The 14,308-nt window shown below is 58.3% G+C and overlaps 1 protein-coding gene across 4 annotated transcripts; it reads right to left on the bottom strand.

The window, feature by feature from the left end:
* Positions 1 to 4,438: 4,438 nt before the first annotated feature.
* Positions 4,439 to 13,489, bottom strand: LOC140001250 (carboxy-terminal kinesin 2-like). 4 transcript variants are annotated; one of them, XM_072032424.1, is made up of 14 exons: positions 13,311 to 13,484; positions 13,160 to 13,250; positions 12,824 to 13,070; positions 11,859 to 12,036; positions 11,095 to 11,241; positions 10,068 to 10,196; positions 9,708 to 9,818; positions 8,011 to 8,184; positions 6,757 to 6,918; positions 6,537 to 6,675; positions 6,314 to 6,453; positions 6,143 to 6,216; positions 5,960 to 6,035; positions 4,439 to 4,696 (listed from the first exon to the last, which is right to left on the bottom strand). In XM_072032424.1, exons 1-14 carry the CDS (start codon positions 13,461 to 13,463, stop codon positions 4,652 to 4,654), a joined length of 1,866 nt encoding a protein of 621 aa, XP_071888525.1. In that variant the 5' UTR covers positions 13,464 to 13,484; the 3' UTR covers positions 4,439 to 4,651. The 4 variants fall into 4 exon arrangements, 3 of the variants coding, with proteins under 3 accessions (XP_071888525.1, XP_071888526.1, XP_071888527.1); XM_072032425.1 differs by having other exon boundaries at positions 13,371 to 13,478; XM_072032426.1 differs by lacking the exon at positions 11,095 to 11,241 and having other exon boundaries at positions 13,311 to 13,489.
* Positions 13,490 to 14,308: the final 819 nt, after the last annotated feature.

Below are 14,308 nucleotides of genomic sequence, written 5' to 3'. Positions count from 1 at the left end.
ACGCAGCCCCACATGCAACTGGACCCTCCGGGTTCGCTGTTTATGAGCAAACCTAAACGTTGCCCTAGCCGTCATTGGAGACGACTGAAAAATCAGGCCCCAGGAAATGTGTTCCGAGGCCCTTTGGACCATCGAAAAGTGCCCCCAAAGGAAGGCTTTGGGTACAAGAGTACTCCCATGGTAGCCTTTACGCAGCCCCACATGCAACTGGACCCTCTGGGTTCACTGTTCCTGAGCAAACCTAAAGGTAGCCCTAGCCGGCATCGAATACGACTGAAACATCAGGCCCCAGGAAATACATTGCGAGCCCCTTTAGACCATCGAAAAGTGCCCCCAAAGGAAGGCTTTGGGTACAAGTGAACTCCCCAGGGGAGCCTTTACGCAGCCCCACATGCAACTGGACCCTCCGGGTTCGCTGTTTCCGAGCAAACCTAAACGTTGCCCTAGCCATCATCGGAGACGAGTGAATAATCAGGCCCCAGGAAACGCGTTGCGAGCCCTTTTCTCCTATCCAAAATTGCCCCCAAAGGAAGGCTTTGCGTACACTTGAAGTTCCCAGGGGAGCCTTTACGCAGCCCCACATGCAACTGGACCCTCCGGGTTCACTGTTTCCGAGCAACCCTAAACATAGCCCTAGCCGGCATCGAAGAAGACTGAAAAATCAGGTCCCAGAAAACGTGTTGCGAGACACATTCGCCCATCCAAAAGTGCCCCCAAAGGAAGGCTTTGCTTACAAGAGAACTCCCCAGTGGAGCCTTTACGCAGCCCCACATACAACTGGACCCTCCGGGTTCGCTGTTCCTGAGCAACCCTAAACATAGCCCTAGCCGGCATCGGAAAAGTCTGAAAAATCAGGTCCCAGAAAACGTGTTGCGAGACACATTCGCCCATCCAAAAGTGCCCCCAAAGGAAGGCTTTGGGTAGAAGAGAACTCCCCAGGGGAGCCTTTACGCAGCCCCACATGCAACTGGACCCTCCGGGTTCGCTGTTTCCGAGCATCCCTAAACATAGCCCTAGCCGTCATCGGAGACGAGTGAAAAATCAGGCCCCAGGAAATGCGTTGCGAGCCCTTTTCGCCCATCCAAAAGTGCCCCCAAAGGAAGGCTTTGGTTATAAGAGAACTCCCCAGGGGAGCCTTTACGCAGCCCCACATGCAACTGGACCCTCCGGGTTCGCTGTTTCCGAGCATCCCTAAACATAGCCCTAGCCGGCATCGAAGACGACTGAAAAATCAGGCCCCAGGAAACGCGTTGCGAGCCCTTTTCTCCTATCCAAAATTGCCCCCAAAGGAAGGCTTTGGGTACACTTGAAGTTCCCAGGGGAGCCTTTACGCAGCCCCACATGCAACTGGACCCTCCGGGTTCGCTGTTTCCGAGCATCCCTAAACATAGCCCTTGTCGGCATCGAAGACGACTGAAAACTCAGGCCCCAGGAAATGCGTTACGAGCCCTTTTGGCCCATCCAAAAGTGCCCCCAAAGGAAGGCTTTCAGTACAAGTGAACTCCCCAGGGGAGCCTTTACGCAGCCCCACATGCAACTGGACCCTCCGGGTTCGCTGTTCCTGAGCAAACCTGAACGTAGCCCTAGCCGTCATTGGAGACTGTTGAGGGATTTCTTGAAACAGCAAAAATCCCATGGCTTGCTGTAGCTGAGCAAACCAAGCTACCAGGGCAACTATGAGAAGTTCCCATGACAGTGTTCCCACATCGCCCAATTGAGGAACTCAGAAAAATATTGTTACCAGTAGCTGGCTTCAAGGACAAGGTCTATGTGACTGCTAATCACAGGGGGGTTGTTTTCTTGCAGGGGGGTTGTTTTCTTGCAGGGGGCGTGGCCTGGGCCGGAGTGGGCGTGGCATTGACCGGAGTGGGCGTGGCCTTGGCAGCTCTCTGGGCCTCCTGCAGTGGGGGGGTGAGCCAAGCCCCGCCCCCTTCCAAGCCCTGCCCCCTCCAAGCCCCACCCCCTGGGGCTGTGTCCCCCCTTCACTCAGGCCCCCCTTGCCCCCCCGGTATCGGAGGTATAGGACTAGGCTGCAGATGGCTAAGGCAACAAACAGAGCGTGGTCGTGGAATTCAACGAGTTTTTCTATAATGGGTGATGAGGCGTCTTGGAATCCTAGTTGGGAGTGGTTGGCCACATGAGATGCACAGGGCTTTCACCTGTGATTTAGCCTTGACCCTAACCCTAACCCTAAGCCTAACACTCTAACCCTAACCCTAACCCTAACCCTAACCCTAACCCCCTAACGATAACCCTAGGCCTAACCCTAACCCTAACCCTAACCCTAACCCTAAACCAAAACCCTAACCCTAAACCCTAACCGGATTAACTCTAACCCTAACCCTAACCCTAACCCTAACCCTAACAACCCTAACCCTCGTGGGAATGTTGTGGGATCTCCTTCTCTGAGGCGCCTGAAATAGGATCCAGACCCCAGTGCGGCGAGCACACACGACACCCGGGATGGAGCCAAAGGGCCCAAGACTGAACCCGGACCCCAGTGCAGCTAGCACACACGTCGCCCAGGACCGGAGCCCAGGGTCCACATCCGGACGCCTGCCACTCTGGACTGTCTGAATCCCCGGTCCCTGGGACTGCGTAACTCCGAGCCAGTGAATGACAGCCTCCACGTCTTGACACGGCTGGCAGTCACACCGCTTGTGGCCGGACAACCGTGTCGTAGGATCTCCTTCCCCGAGGCGCCCGAAATGGGATCCGGACCCCGGTGCGGCGAGCACACACGACACCCAGGATGGAGCCAAAGGGCTCGGTAAGCTGGATCCACACTGCCCGTGGAGGGACACTCGTGTCCTGCGATGAAATAGCGGAGCCGACCGAGGTCCAACCTTGACCTAGTGCGGCCAGCATATACATCGCCCAGGACTGGAGCGTGGGTGTTGGGAACAGACGGCTGCGGCTCCGGACAGGACAGAACCCCAGGTCCCCACGACTGCCAGCCCGCGAGGCAGCGGATGACAGCCTCACACTTCGCTGCAAGTCTGGCTCCCATGCCGCTCATGGCCGGACAACCGTGTCATGGGATCGTTGTCCCCAGTCTGCCAGAAATGGGATCCGGACCGCGGTGCGGCTAGCACACACGTCACCCAGGATTGAGCCTAGGGGTTCAGAAAGCCGGACACACGCTGCCCGTGGAGTGACACTCGTGTCCTGCCATCACCATAGCGGAGCCGACCGAAGTCCGACCCGGACCCCAGTGCGGCTAGCACACACGTCGCCCAGGATAGGAGCGTGGGTGTTCGGGACGGACGGCTGCCGCTCCGGACAGGACAGAACCCCTGTCTCGGGGACGGACAGTTCCCGAGTGAGTGGACCACAGCCTCCTGCTTCGCGGCAAGGCTGGCACCCACACCACTTGTGGCCGGTCACCCGTGTCGTGGGATCACCTTCCTCGAGCCGCCCAAGACAGAACCCGGACCCCGGCGCGGCTAGCACACACATCGCCCAGGACCGGAGCCCAGGGTCCACATAGGGACGCCTGCCGCTCTGGACAGGACTGAATCCCCGGTCCCCGGGACTGCGTAACTCCGAGCTGGTGAACAACAGCCTCCACTTCACAACACGGCTGGCAGCCACAGCGCTTATGGCCGGACAACTGTGTCAGAGGATCTCCTTCCCCGAGGCGCCCGAAATGGGATCCGGACCCCGGTGCGGCGAGCACACACGACACCCAGGATGGAGCCTAGGGGTTCGGAAAGCCAGACCCACGCTGCCCGTGGAGGGACACTCATGTCCTGCCATCGAAATAGCGGAGCCGACCAAGGTCCGACCCGGACCCCAGTGCGGCTAGCACACACATCCTTCCTTTGGGGGCAGTTTTGGATGGTCCAAAGGGGCTCGGAACGCGTTTTCTGGGGCCCGATTTTTTAAAACATCTCCGATGCTGGCTAGGGCATTGTTTCGGGTTGCTCGGAAAGAGCGAACACGGAGGGTCCAGTTGCATGTGGGGCTGCGTAAATGCTCCCCTGGGGAGTTCAGTTGTACCCAGATTATAATTAACTGGCAAAAAAAAGTCCCAAAGCATTAATTTATTGTTATTTGATAAGATTTTTCTCATCAGAATGTGGGACCCTGCAGGCTGTTCATATTCCCCTATAGGTGCCAAGAGGGGTATAGGACAGAAACGTGCTCTGGGGAAGGTTTTCCCTATGGATTTTCCCTATAGAGCTCCCTGCTCTGCCCATCTGGACAAGGCAGATGAAACTGGGGAGAGTTATTGTTATTTTAACCCCATTTTTAACAGATAAATCAGAGTTTCGGGGGTAGCACTGGAAACTAACATGACATGGGGTGGAAGCACCAACGTTGGGGACAAAAAGGAACATTTTGGGGTCAAAACCGTGTGTTTTGGGGCAGATTGGAATTTCACACATAGGGTTGGTGCAGGCAGGAGAGGAAGAAAATTGATTGCAGCTGGAAATTGACAGCTTTTTTTTTTCTTTTAATTATTAGAAGAGTTTTTGCTTATTTACATGTTTATTAAGGTCAGGCTAAAAGGAACAGCTGCACACACCCCACGCAGACATCCCACCCCCAGAGGCGACAGCCTACACCCCCTGCACACCCCCCACCACAAACTGGGGGGGGGGGGGGGGAGGGGAATTTGGGGGGGGGAGTCCCGGTGGTCCCGGGGCTACTTCTTGTTGGCGTGGGCCGTGCCCACCATGCACTCGTTCACCTGGGGGGCGAACGAGGGAGGTGAGGGGGGTCCAGACCCCTAAATCTGCCCCATAACCCCCCCAAATGCCCCCCCGTATCCTAAAACTGCCCCAAAATGCCCCCAAAAGGCCCCCCACTAACCCAAATCCAACCCAAACCCACCCCAAAAGGCCCCCCCGGATCCCAAATCTCCCCATAACCCCCCCAAAAGGCACCCATATCCCAAATCTACCCCAAACCCCCCCAAACCCACCCCATAACCCCCCCAACTCACCCCCATATCTTAAATTTGCCCCATCACCCCCCAAAACCCACACCAAAACCCCCAAAATCACACCCCCATCCCAAATCCATCCCATAATACCCCAAAACCTGTCCCTAACCCTCCCAAACCTACCCCATAACCGCCAAAAACCTGTCCCCCATATCCCAAATCTTCCCTTTATCCCCACTAAATCCCCCCATTCACGCCCCCATATCCCAAACCCACCACCTAACCCCCCCCAAATCACCCCCCATATCCCAAACCTGCCCTATAATCCCCCCAAACCCACCCCAAAATCACACCATCCCGAACCTACCCCATAAACCCCCAAAACTTGTCCTGTAAACCCCAAATCCTCCCCCCATATCCCATAACCCCACTAAATCATCCCCTTATATCCCAAATCTGCCCTATAATCCCCCAAAACCTCCAAAACTTGCCGAATCACACCCCCATATCCCAAACACACCCCATAACCTCCCCCAAATCCCCCCCATGACCTCCCCCAAATCCCCCCCATGTCCAAAATCCAAAACCCATACCCTGTACCCCAAACTCACCGTATAACCCCCAAAACCTGTCCCCCATATCCCATTACTTGCCCTCCTTATCCCATAACCCTATGAAATCACCCCCTGTGCCCCAAATTTGCCCTCTAACACCCCAAACCAACCCCCCCATCCCAAACCTGCCCCTGAACCCATCCCCACGTTCTCCCCCCCGAGCACCCCCAACACATCCTACATCTCCCCCAACCTCTGCCCGCAGATTTCCCACGGCACCCCAAATCACCGTGTCCCAAAGATCCCCAAATCCACCCCAAACGCCCCCCATACCATAATGTTTACCCCCCCCAAAATTCTTCCCCCAAAACCACCCCAAAACCCTCCTCCCCAGGCCCTCCCCGCTCCCTCCCTCCAAAACCATCCCCAAAAACCACCCCAAAACCCTTCCCCACCCCCACCCCAATCCAAACCCTCCCCTAAACCCCCAAAAACCCCATTATTTCCCCCAAACCTTGCTGGCAAAGCGCAGGGAGTTGAGTGACTCGGCCAAGTTCTCCTCCAGCGGCGAGATGTTGACGAACATGAGCCTGGGTGGGGGCGATCCACGGCATAGCGGGGTGTCCGAGCGGGGTGCACCCTACACCCTCGACCCTAAAACCACCCCGTCACCCTAAAAAAAAAAAACCCCGCTCACATTTTGGCGTTGCCCCTCAGCGAGTTTTGCAGCAGGTAGGTCAGCTTGCTGTTGCGGTACGGCACGTGCGGCTCCTACGGGGACAAAAATCGTTATAGGATGGGGAGGAAAGCGACAAAATTTTGGGGTCGTGGCCCCAAAATCGCTCTTTTTTCCCCAAAAAATCAGCACCTTGTTGGAGATGGCCATGATGACCAGCCCCAGCGTGGCCAGGCTGCTGTTGATGGCTTGGGTCTCGCGCAGCCGCTGCCTGCTGGCTTGGCATTTATCCAAGCGCTCGCTGCCCGCCAGGTCCACCAGGCTCAGCACCGCTGGGTTGGGGGAGGATTTCGGGTGAGGAAGAGGAGGTCGGCACCCCCCGGGGAGGAAGAAAACCCCAAAAAGAGGCGCTCACAGCTGCAGCGGAGGGCGCGGGAGGCGTTGGAGCCCTGGATGTGGAGCTGGAAGACGCAGTGGCTGCGGGACGAGCGGTCGTTGAGCGCCGTGCGCGCCACCGAGCGCTTGGAGGCGGCCGTCTGCAGCAGCCCCAGCACCTGGGGGGGGGGGGCAAATTTGGGGTTAAAAAATGGAAAAATACGTCAAACGGACTCCGAGGGGGGGTTTGGGTTTCTTACCTCGTCCTCGGAGGCCACGGGGACGCAGCGCAGGTTGGGGACGTGCAGCTCCTTGCTGGCCGAGCTGACGTGGCGGATCTCCAGCTCGCCCCCCCTGTCCCCCCCCAGCAGGTCCCGCAGCGCCTTGTTGTAGATCTCCAGGAAGCTGGCGCTGAAACTGTACTTTGGGGGGGTCAGGGGGGCGCAAAATCCCCCCAAAAAGGGGCCCCGAGTGCCTAAAGAACCACCAAAAGCCTCCAAACCCTATAAAGAACCCCAAAGAGCCCTCAAAAGAGCAGACCCAAAGTCCCCAAAGCTAAAGAAATTCCCCCCAAAACCCCACCCTAAACCCCCCCAAAAGCCCTGCTCCCCCCAAAAAAGCCCCCAAAAGCCCCCAAAGCCCTAAACCCTCCCAAAAAGCCCCCCAAATCCCTAACACCCTCCAAAAAAGCCCCAAAAAAGCCTCCAAAAGCCCTAACTCCCCCCCCAAAGAAGCCCCCAAAAGCCCTAAACCCCCCTAAAGAAGGCTCCAAAAGCCCTATATTAGCCTCCAGAAAGCCCTAACCCTCCCAAAAAGCCCCCCAAAAGCCCTAACCCCCCCAAAGAAAAGAACCCCAAGAAGCCCTAAACCCCCCAAACACCTTAAACCCCCAAAAGTCCCAAAAGGCTCAAAACCCCCTCAAAAAAAGCCCCTAAAAGACCAAATACCCCTAAAAAAAGCTCCCCAAAGCCCTAAATTAGCCCCCAAAAGCCCTAACCTCCCCCCAAAAAGCCCCCCAAAAGACCACAAAGCCCTAACCCCCCCAAAAAAAGCCCCCAAAAGATCTAAATTAGCCTCCAGAAAGCCCTAATCCCCCTAAAAGCCTCCCAAAAGCCCTAACCTCCCCCCGAAAAGTACCCCAAGAAGCCCTAAACACCCCCCAAACACCTTAAACCCCCAAAAGCCTCAAAACCCCATCCAAAAATGCCCCTAAAAGACCTAATCTCCCCCAGATAAAGATCTCAAAAGCCGTAATCCCCCAAAAAAGGCCTAACCCCTCAAAAAAGCCTCCCAGAAGCCCTAAGGCCCCCCCAAAAGCGCTAACACACCCAAAGAAGCCCCCAAAAGCCCTAAGCGCCGCCCAAAGAAGCCCCAAAAAGCCTTAAACCCCCCCCCAAAGAAGCTCCTGAAAGCCCTAACTCCCCCCCAAAAAGCCCCCAAATCCCCCAAATAGCCCTAAACCCCCTCCCAAAAAGCCCCCAACCCCCCCCAAAACTCGGTGCCTCGGCCCCCACCTGCCACCCTTTGTGCTCCAGCTGGCGGGCGCCCCCGAAGAGGTGCCGCACGGCGCGGGGGATCACCCCCCAACTTGTGGGGTCGGCGCCCCCCGGCCCCTCCATGGTGTAGGTTTTGCCGCTGCCCGTCTGCCCGTAGGCGAAGATGCAGACGGGGTACCCGTCCAGGGCCGACTGGGGGGGGTCGGGGGGGGTTTATAGGGCAAATGGGGGGAAAAAGGGGTCTTTTGGGGGAAAATAACGGTCATTGGGGGGAGTTCAGGGGTAAACGGGGGCATTTGGGGTGGAAACTAGGGGGAAATGGGGCTCTTATGGGGGGGAAATGGAGGCGAAATGGGGGGAGTTCAGGGGCAAATGGGGGCGTTTGGGGTGGAAACTGGGAGGAATGGGGGCACTTGTGGGGGAAATGGGCGGGAAATAGGGGTCTTTTGGGGGAAAACAGGGGGCAAATGGGGGCACTTGGGGTGGAAATAGGGGGAATGGGGGCACTTGTGGGGAAAATGGGGGGGAAATAGGGGTCTTTGGGGGGAGTTCAGGGGCAAATGGGGGCGTTTGGGGTGGAAACTGGGGGGAAATAGGGCTCTTTGGGGGGGGAAATAGGGTGGAAACTGGGGGGAATGGAGGCACTTGTGGGGGAAATAGGGGTCTTTGGGGGGAAATGGGGGCATTTGGGGTGGAAACTTGGGGGGAATGGGGGTACTTATGGGGGAAACGGGGAGAAACGGGGGAAATAGGGGTCTTTGGTGGGAAATGAGGGGCAAATGGGGGCATTTGGGGTGGAAATAGGGGGGAATGGGGGCACTTGTGGGGAAAATGGGCAAAATAGGGGTCTTTGGGGGGAGTTCAGGGGCAAATGGGGGTGTTTGGGGTGAAAACTAGGGGAATGGGGGCAGAAACAGGCATTTATGGGGGAAATGGGAGCACTTAGGGTGGGAAGGGGGAGCTTTGAGGTCAGTTCGGGGAGAAATGGGGAGACTTTGGGGGGAGTTCAGGGGCAAACAGGGGGCTTTGGGGTGAACACCGGGGGAAATAGGGGCACTTTGGGGTGGAAATTTGGGAGCCTTTGGGGGGCAACAGGCAGAAACGGGGGCATTTATAGGGGAAATGGGGGGGCTTTGGGGTCAGTTCAGGGAGAAACGGGGGCCTTTGGGGGAGCGTGGGAAGGAAATGGGGGCACTTATAGGGGAAATAGGGGGCCTTTGGGGGTGGAAAAGGGGGAAATGGGATAGAAACAGGGGCCTTGGGGGGGAAATGGGGACTTTTTGGGGGAAACAGGGGCACTTTGGGAGCAGTTCAGGGGCAAATGGAGGCATTTTTGGGGGAAACGGGAGCCTTTGGGGTCACTTGTGTCAAACGGGGGCGCTTTGGGGGGAAATAGGACATTTATGGGGGAAATAGAGGAAGACGGGGGAGTTTGGGGGGGGAATGGGCAGAAACTGGGACCTTGGTGGGGAAAGAGGGGGATTTATGGGGGAAACGGGGGCAGTTTGGGGGGAAATGGGGAAAAAGGGGCTTTGGGGGACAGTTTGGGGGGGGTTGGGGGGGTAAACGGGGGGATTTATGGGGGAAAAAAGGTAGAAATGGGGACCCTGGGGAGCACTTGGGGGGGTTTGGGTGGCGATGGAGGCGCTTTGGGGTGAAACACGGGGGAAACGGGCAATTTTGGGGAAAAGGGGGGGTCCTTTATGGGGGGGCACCTGCACGAGCAGCGCGATCTCCTCGAAGACGTCCTCCTGCGAGGCGCCGGGCGGGAAGACGCGGTCGAAGCTGAAGTCGTAGCGCACCTCGCCCCGCCGCCCCGTATGGGACTGGGGGGGGAAATTAGGGTCGGGGGGGGAAATAGGGTCGGGGGGGACGTGTCAGGATTTGGGGGGGTCACCACGAGCCCTATTCCCAGCCTGATGTGCAATACGGGGAGATATCGGGCTTATAGGGCCTCCTGCCCCCGTTATAGGGCCGCCCGCTTGTAGGGCCGTGGAGGATTTGGGAGCGGGAGCAGCAGGGGGTGTCCCCCCCAGCCCTGATTTGGGGTCAGGGCACCCCAAATTGGCGCTCACCCCCTCGGTCCTGCAGAGCACCAGCGTCTTGTTGTCCTCGGGGGGGAAGTGGAGGTGCTCCAGCCCCTTCTGCGCCTCCTGCTCGGCCGCCAGCAGCGGGCGCACGCGGCAGAAGACACGGATGTTCCCCTGGGGAGGGGGAAAAAAAAAAGGGAAAAAAAGGTATTTTGTAGAATATCGAGGACTTGAAGAGGACTGGCCCTAAAACGGAGCCTTGGGGGATCCCAATGGTGACCTGACGCGGCCCCAGTTGCCACAGCCCTGAGCCCTGCCCGACTGCCACTTGTCAGACAGATTATTTTTCTGTATTTTTCTGTATTTAAGTATGGATATATAAGAAAAACTTTCAGAGTTAAATATTTATATTCTTATATACTCTTACAATTTTGAACAAAAAAACAGAAACGAACCATGACCATTCTGTTGTTTATAGATTTGGGGCAAAACCTAAAAGAAACTATGTATTTTTTTAATTTTGAGCAAGAAAAACTAAGCATTTAATATATTTTTTTTTAATTTGAGGGAAAATTAAGTGTGTTTTTTTTTTAACTGAGCAAAAAAATGATTTGTTTTTGTATTTTTAAAAAAATTTGGGGCAAAAACATATGTATTTGTTAAACTCTGAGCAAAAAAGCTCAAAAAATGAAATGAGTTATTCTATTTTAAATTTTGAGAAATAAAAGAAGTGTTCTTTTGACTTTTTAAAATTTCAGTAAAAATCAAAAAAAGAAAGATGATTTTTTATTTGAGCAAACTAAAAAAAGGTTTTGTTTTTCAATTTCGAGAAAAAAGAATAAATGATACTTTTTAACTTTGAGGAAAAAACAGAAAGGAATGTTATTTTAAAAAAAAAGTTTGAGCAAAAAAAAACTTTTAAATTTTGACATAAACAAAAAATGAACGATTATTATTATTTATTATCAATTATTATCATTATTATTTTCATGTTGGGGCAAAAAATCCCCCGAAACAAATCCTGGTTTTTAAATTATTATTGATATTTTCAGTGTCAGCCCCCCTGGTGCACCTTGAGCTCCTGCAGCTGGTTGTGCAGGCGGCGCCGCTCCATCTCCAGCGCGTGCAAATGCTCCTCCTGCGCCCCCGCCAGCGCCCGCAGCTCCGACACCTCCGCCTCGCGCCGCGACAGCGCCCCCGACACCTCCCGCAGCTCCGCCTGGGGGGGAAAGGCCCGACCCCGTTGGCCAAGAGGGGCGCCCAACGCCGTCGGCCAAGACAGGAGCGCCAAGAATTGGATGTAAAAAGTCAAAACTTTAGGGAAAAAACGCACAGAACTTGGGTACCCCGTCCGCGAAGAGCTTGTAGAAAAAGCACCAAGAATTTGGGGAAATAACCTATAAAATCTTTGGGAAGAGCCCCCCAAAAAACATGGGGAAAAACCATCCAGAATACAGGGGGAGGGGAAACCCACCAAGATTTGGTTGGGAAACACACAGAATTGGTGGAAACTCCCCCAAAGTTTGCGGGAAAAGCCAAGCAGAATTCGGGGAAGAGCCCCCAAAATCTGGAGGAAATGCCCCAATATCAGGAAGGGTTGGGGGGGAAGACCCCAATAATCAGGGGAGCCTAAGATAATAATTTAGGGGGGGATAGGGGGAATAATTTGGGAGAAGACAACAACTGGGGAAAAATCCGGCAAAACACCCCGAAATCGGGTAAAAAGCCCCCCGAAGCATCTCCAGCTGCGCTCCTCGCAGCCCATTTTGGGGCAGAATCCCGCGTTTTGCTGGTTTTGCCCCGTGGGGGGGGGGGGGAAATCAGCCTCATACCCACCTGGGCGGCCCCCAGCTGCTCCTCCCGGTCCCGCGCCGCCTCCCGGAGCTCCTCCAGCTGCCGGTGCCGCTCCTGGAGCTCAGCCGCCAGCCGCTGCCGCTCGGCCGCCTGCGCCTCCGCCTCCCGCTGCCACCGGGACCGCTCCTCCTGGGACTGCTGCAGCTCCGTGCGCAGAGAGCTGGGAGGCACCGGGGGGGGGGCGCCGTTACCGGAGGGGGGGGGGGTCTCTGGTATCGGAGGGGGGGTCCCCGGGTATCGGAGGGGGAAGGGGAGGGGGCTTCCGTACCCTGAGGGGGGTTCCCAGTACCAGACGGGGAAGGGGGAGAGTCCCCGGTTACCGGAGGGGGGTCCCCGGGCACTGGAGGGGGAAGGGGACGGGTCCCCGGTTACCGGGGGTTCCCCTGTTGCTAGAGGGGGGGTCTCCGGGTACTGGAGGGGGAAGGGGAGGGGTCCCCTGTTACCCGAGGGGGGTTCCCGGTTAACAGAGGGGAAAGGGGGAGGGTCTCCGGTTACCGGGGGGGGTCCCCGCTACCGGAGGGGATAGGGGGAGGGTCACCAGTTACCCGAGGGAGGTCCCCGATACTAGGGGGGAAAGGGACAGGTCCTCTATTACCGGAGGGGGGGTGTCTCCGATACCTTACAGTGGTCCCCGGGTACCGGAGGGGGAAGTGGAGGGTGCTGCCGTACCCAGAGGGGGGTTCCCGGTACCGGAGGGGGAAGGGGACGGGTCCTCTGTTACCGGGGGGGAGTTCCCGGTTACCGGAGGGGGGTCCCCGGTACTGGGGGGAAAGGGGACAGGTCCTCCGTTACCGGAGGGGGGCGGTCCCCGATACCGGAGGAGGAAGGAAACGGGTCCCCCGTTACTGGAGGGGGGTCCCTAGGTACTAGAGGGGTCAGGGGAGGGGTCCCCGGTTACCGGGAGGGTGCAAACCGGTACCGGGGGGCGGTGTTACCGGGGCTCTCACCTCACTTGTCTGCCCAACTCCTCCTCCCGGGCCCGGCTGTGCTGCAGCTGCTCCCGGAGCTGCCGGTTGTCATCCTCCAGGCCCCTTATCTTCTCCCGCAGCTCCGCCAGCTGCCCCCTCGGGTCCCCCGCCGCCCGCCGCCGCACCCCCGGTACCGGAGGCGGCGCTGCCGATCCCGAAGCCGCCCCCGGGGCCTTTTTCCCGGCCTGGGGGGCTGCGGCGACGGTCATGGCCTTGCGCAGAAGCCCTGGGGGGGGGCACGGGGGGGTCACCGCGACCGAACGGTGGAACCGGGACCCCCCCGGTACAACCGGGACCCTCCCGGTGCCGCCCTACCTGGGCCTGGTGCCGTCGGGACGCTGATAGCCCGCAACGGGGCGCGGCTGCTGGGAGCCCAGCCCGCTCGGGGCCCGGAGCGGCGCCGTTTCTACGGGAGAACGGGAGGGTGAGACCGGAACCGGCACCGGGAACGGGAGCGGGGCCCAACCTGTTCGGGAGCCTCCGGCTCAGGCGCGGCCGCCGCGCGCTTGGCGTGAGCCTTGCGCACCGGTAACCGGGAGGCGGCCGGAAGTGACGCAGCCGCCGCCGTGGCCGGTACCGGGCGGGCGCCGCCGCCGCCGCCGCCGGGCCCCGCCGCCATTGCGGCGCGCACACTCAAACCGCGCCCGCCCCGCGCTCCCATTGGGCGCCGCCTCCGCCAATCGCCGCGCGCCGCCCCGGGGCGCCGGCCAGTAGGGAGGCGCGCGGGGGGTCACGTGGCCGCGCCCGCCGGGTAACGGCCGGCAGGGAGGGAGGGGGGAGGCGGGGCTTTAGAAGTAGAGGGCGGGGCTTCGGCGGTGGGGGCGGGGTTTGGGGTTTGGGGTTTGGGGGCGGGGTTTAGGGTATGGGGTCGGCTCCGCGGCGGCAGTGGCGGCGGGAGGGGGGGCGTGCGGGAGCAGGGACGGGTCCCGGTTGGGGGGAGGGGCGGCCCGCTGCCGCCGTCCCTCCGCGCCCCCCCCTCGGGCACCCCCCCGCCGCCGCCGCTGCTGTATCACGGTCCTGCGCTGCGGCCGCCGGCCCGGCCGCCTCCAGTAAGGACCCCCCCGGGCCCCACCCCCCTAAAAAAAAAAAAATCCCAACCAGGTCCCGTGCCCCCCCCCCTGAGATCCGGGCTCGGGACCCCCCCCCCGATCATAGGCACTGAGTCAGCGCTGCCCCCCCACACACACCGCCCCCCCCCCCCAAAAATGGGAGCCCCCCCCTAAAATGGGAGCACCCCCCCTTTAAAATGGACCCCCCCAAAGAAAAATCAGAGCCCTTCCAAAAAGTGCGGCGCCCCCCCAAAAAAATTGGACCCCCCCCCCAAAAAGAAATTGGACCCCCCCCCATAAAAAATTGGACACCCCCCCAAAAGAATCTGACCTCTCCCACAAAAAATTGGACCCCCCGCCAATCGGTAGTGCCCCCCCCCTCCAAACTCTGTCTCCCCCGCCCCCGGTTTAGGAC

Source organism: Anas platyrhynchos, chromosome 39 (assembly GCF_047663525.1).
Source record: "Anas platyrhynchos isolate ZD024472 breed Pekin duck chromosome 39, IASCAAS_PekinDuck_T2T, whole genome shotgun sequence".
Classification (NCBI taxonomy): domain Eukaryota; kingdom Metazoa; phylum Chordata; class Aves; order Anseriformes; family Anatidae; genus Anas; species Anas platyrhynchos.
The sequence above is the reverse complement of the archived record's forward strand: the minus strand, read 5'-3'. Positions and strand labels throughout refer to the sequence as shown.

Coding starts and splice junctions, on each gene's coding strand:
- LOC140001250 (XM_072032424.1), bottom strand. CDS start 13,463: ATGGCGGCGGGGCCCGGCGGCGGCGGCGGCGGCGCCCGCCCGGTACCG. Junction 6,919..8,010: donor TGGAGCACAAAGGGTGGCAG/GTGGGGGCCGAG, acceptor ACCCCCCCAAAG/TACAGTTTCAGCGCCAGCTT. Junction 6,454..6,536: donor CCGCGCCCTCCGCTGCAGCT/GTGAGCGCCTCT, acceptor CCCCCAACCCAG/CGGTGCTGAGCCTGGTGGAC.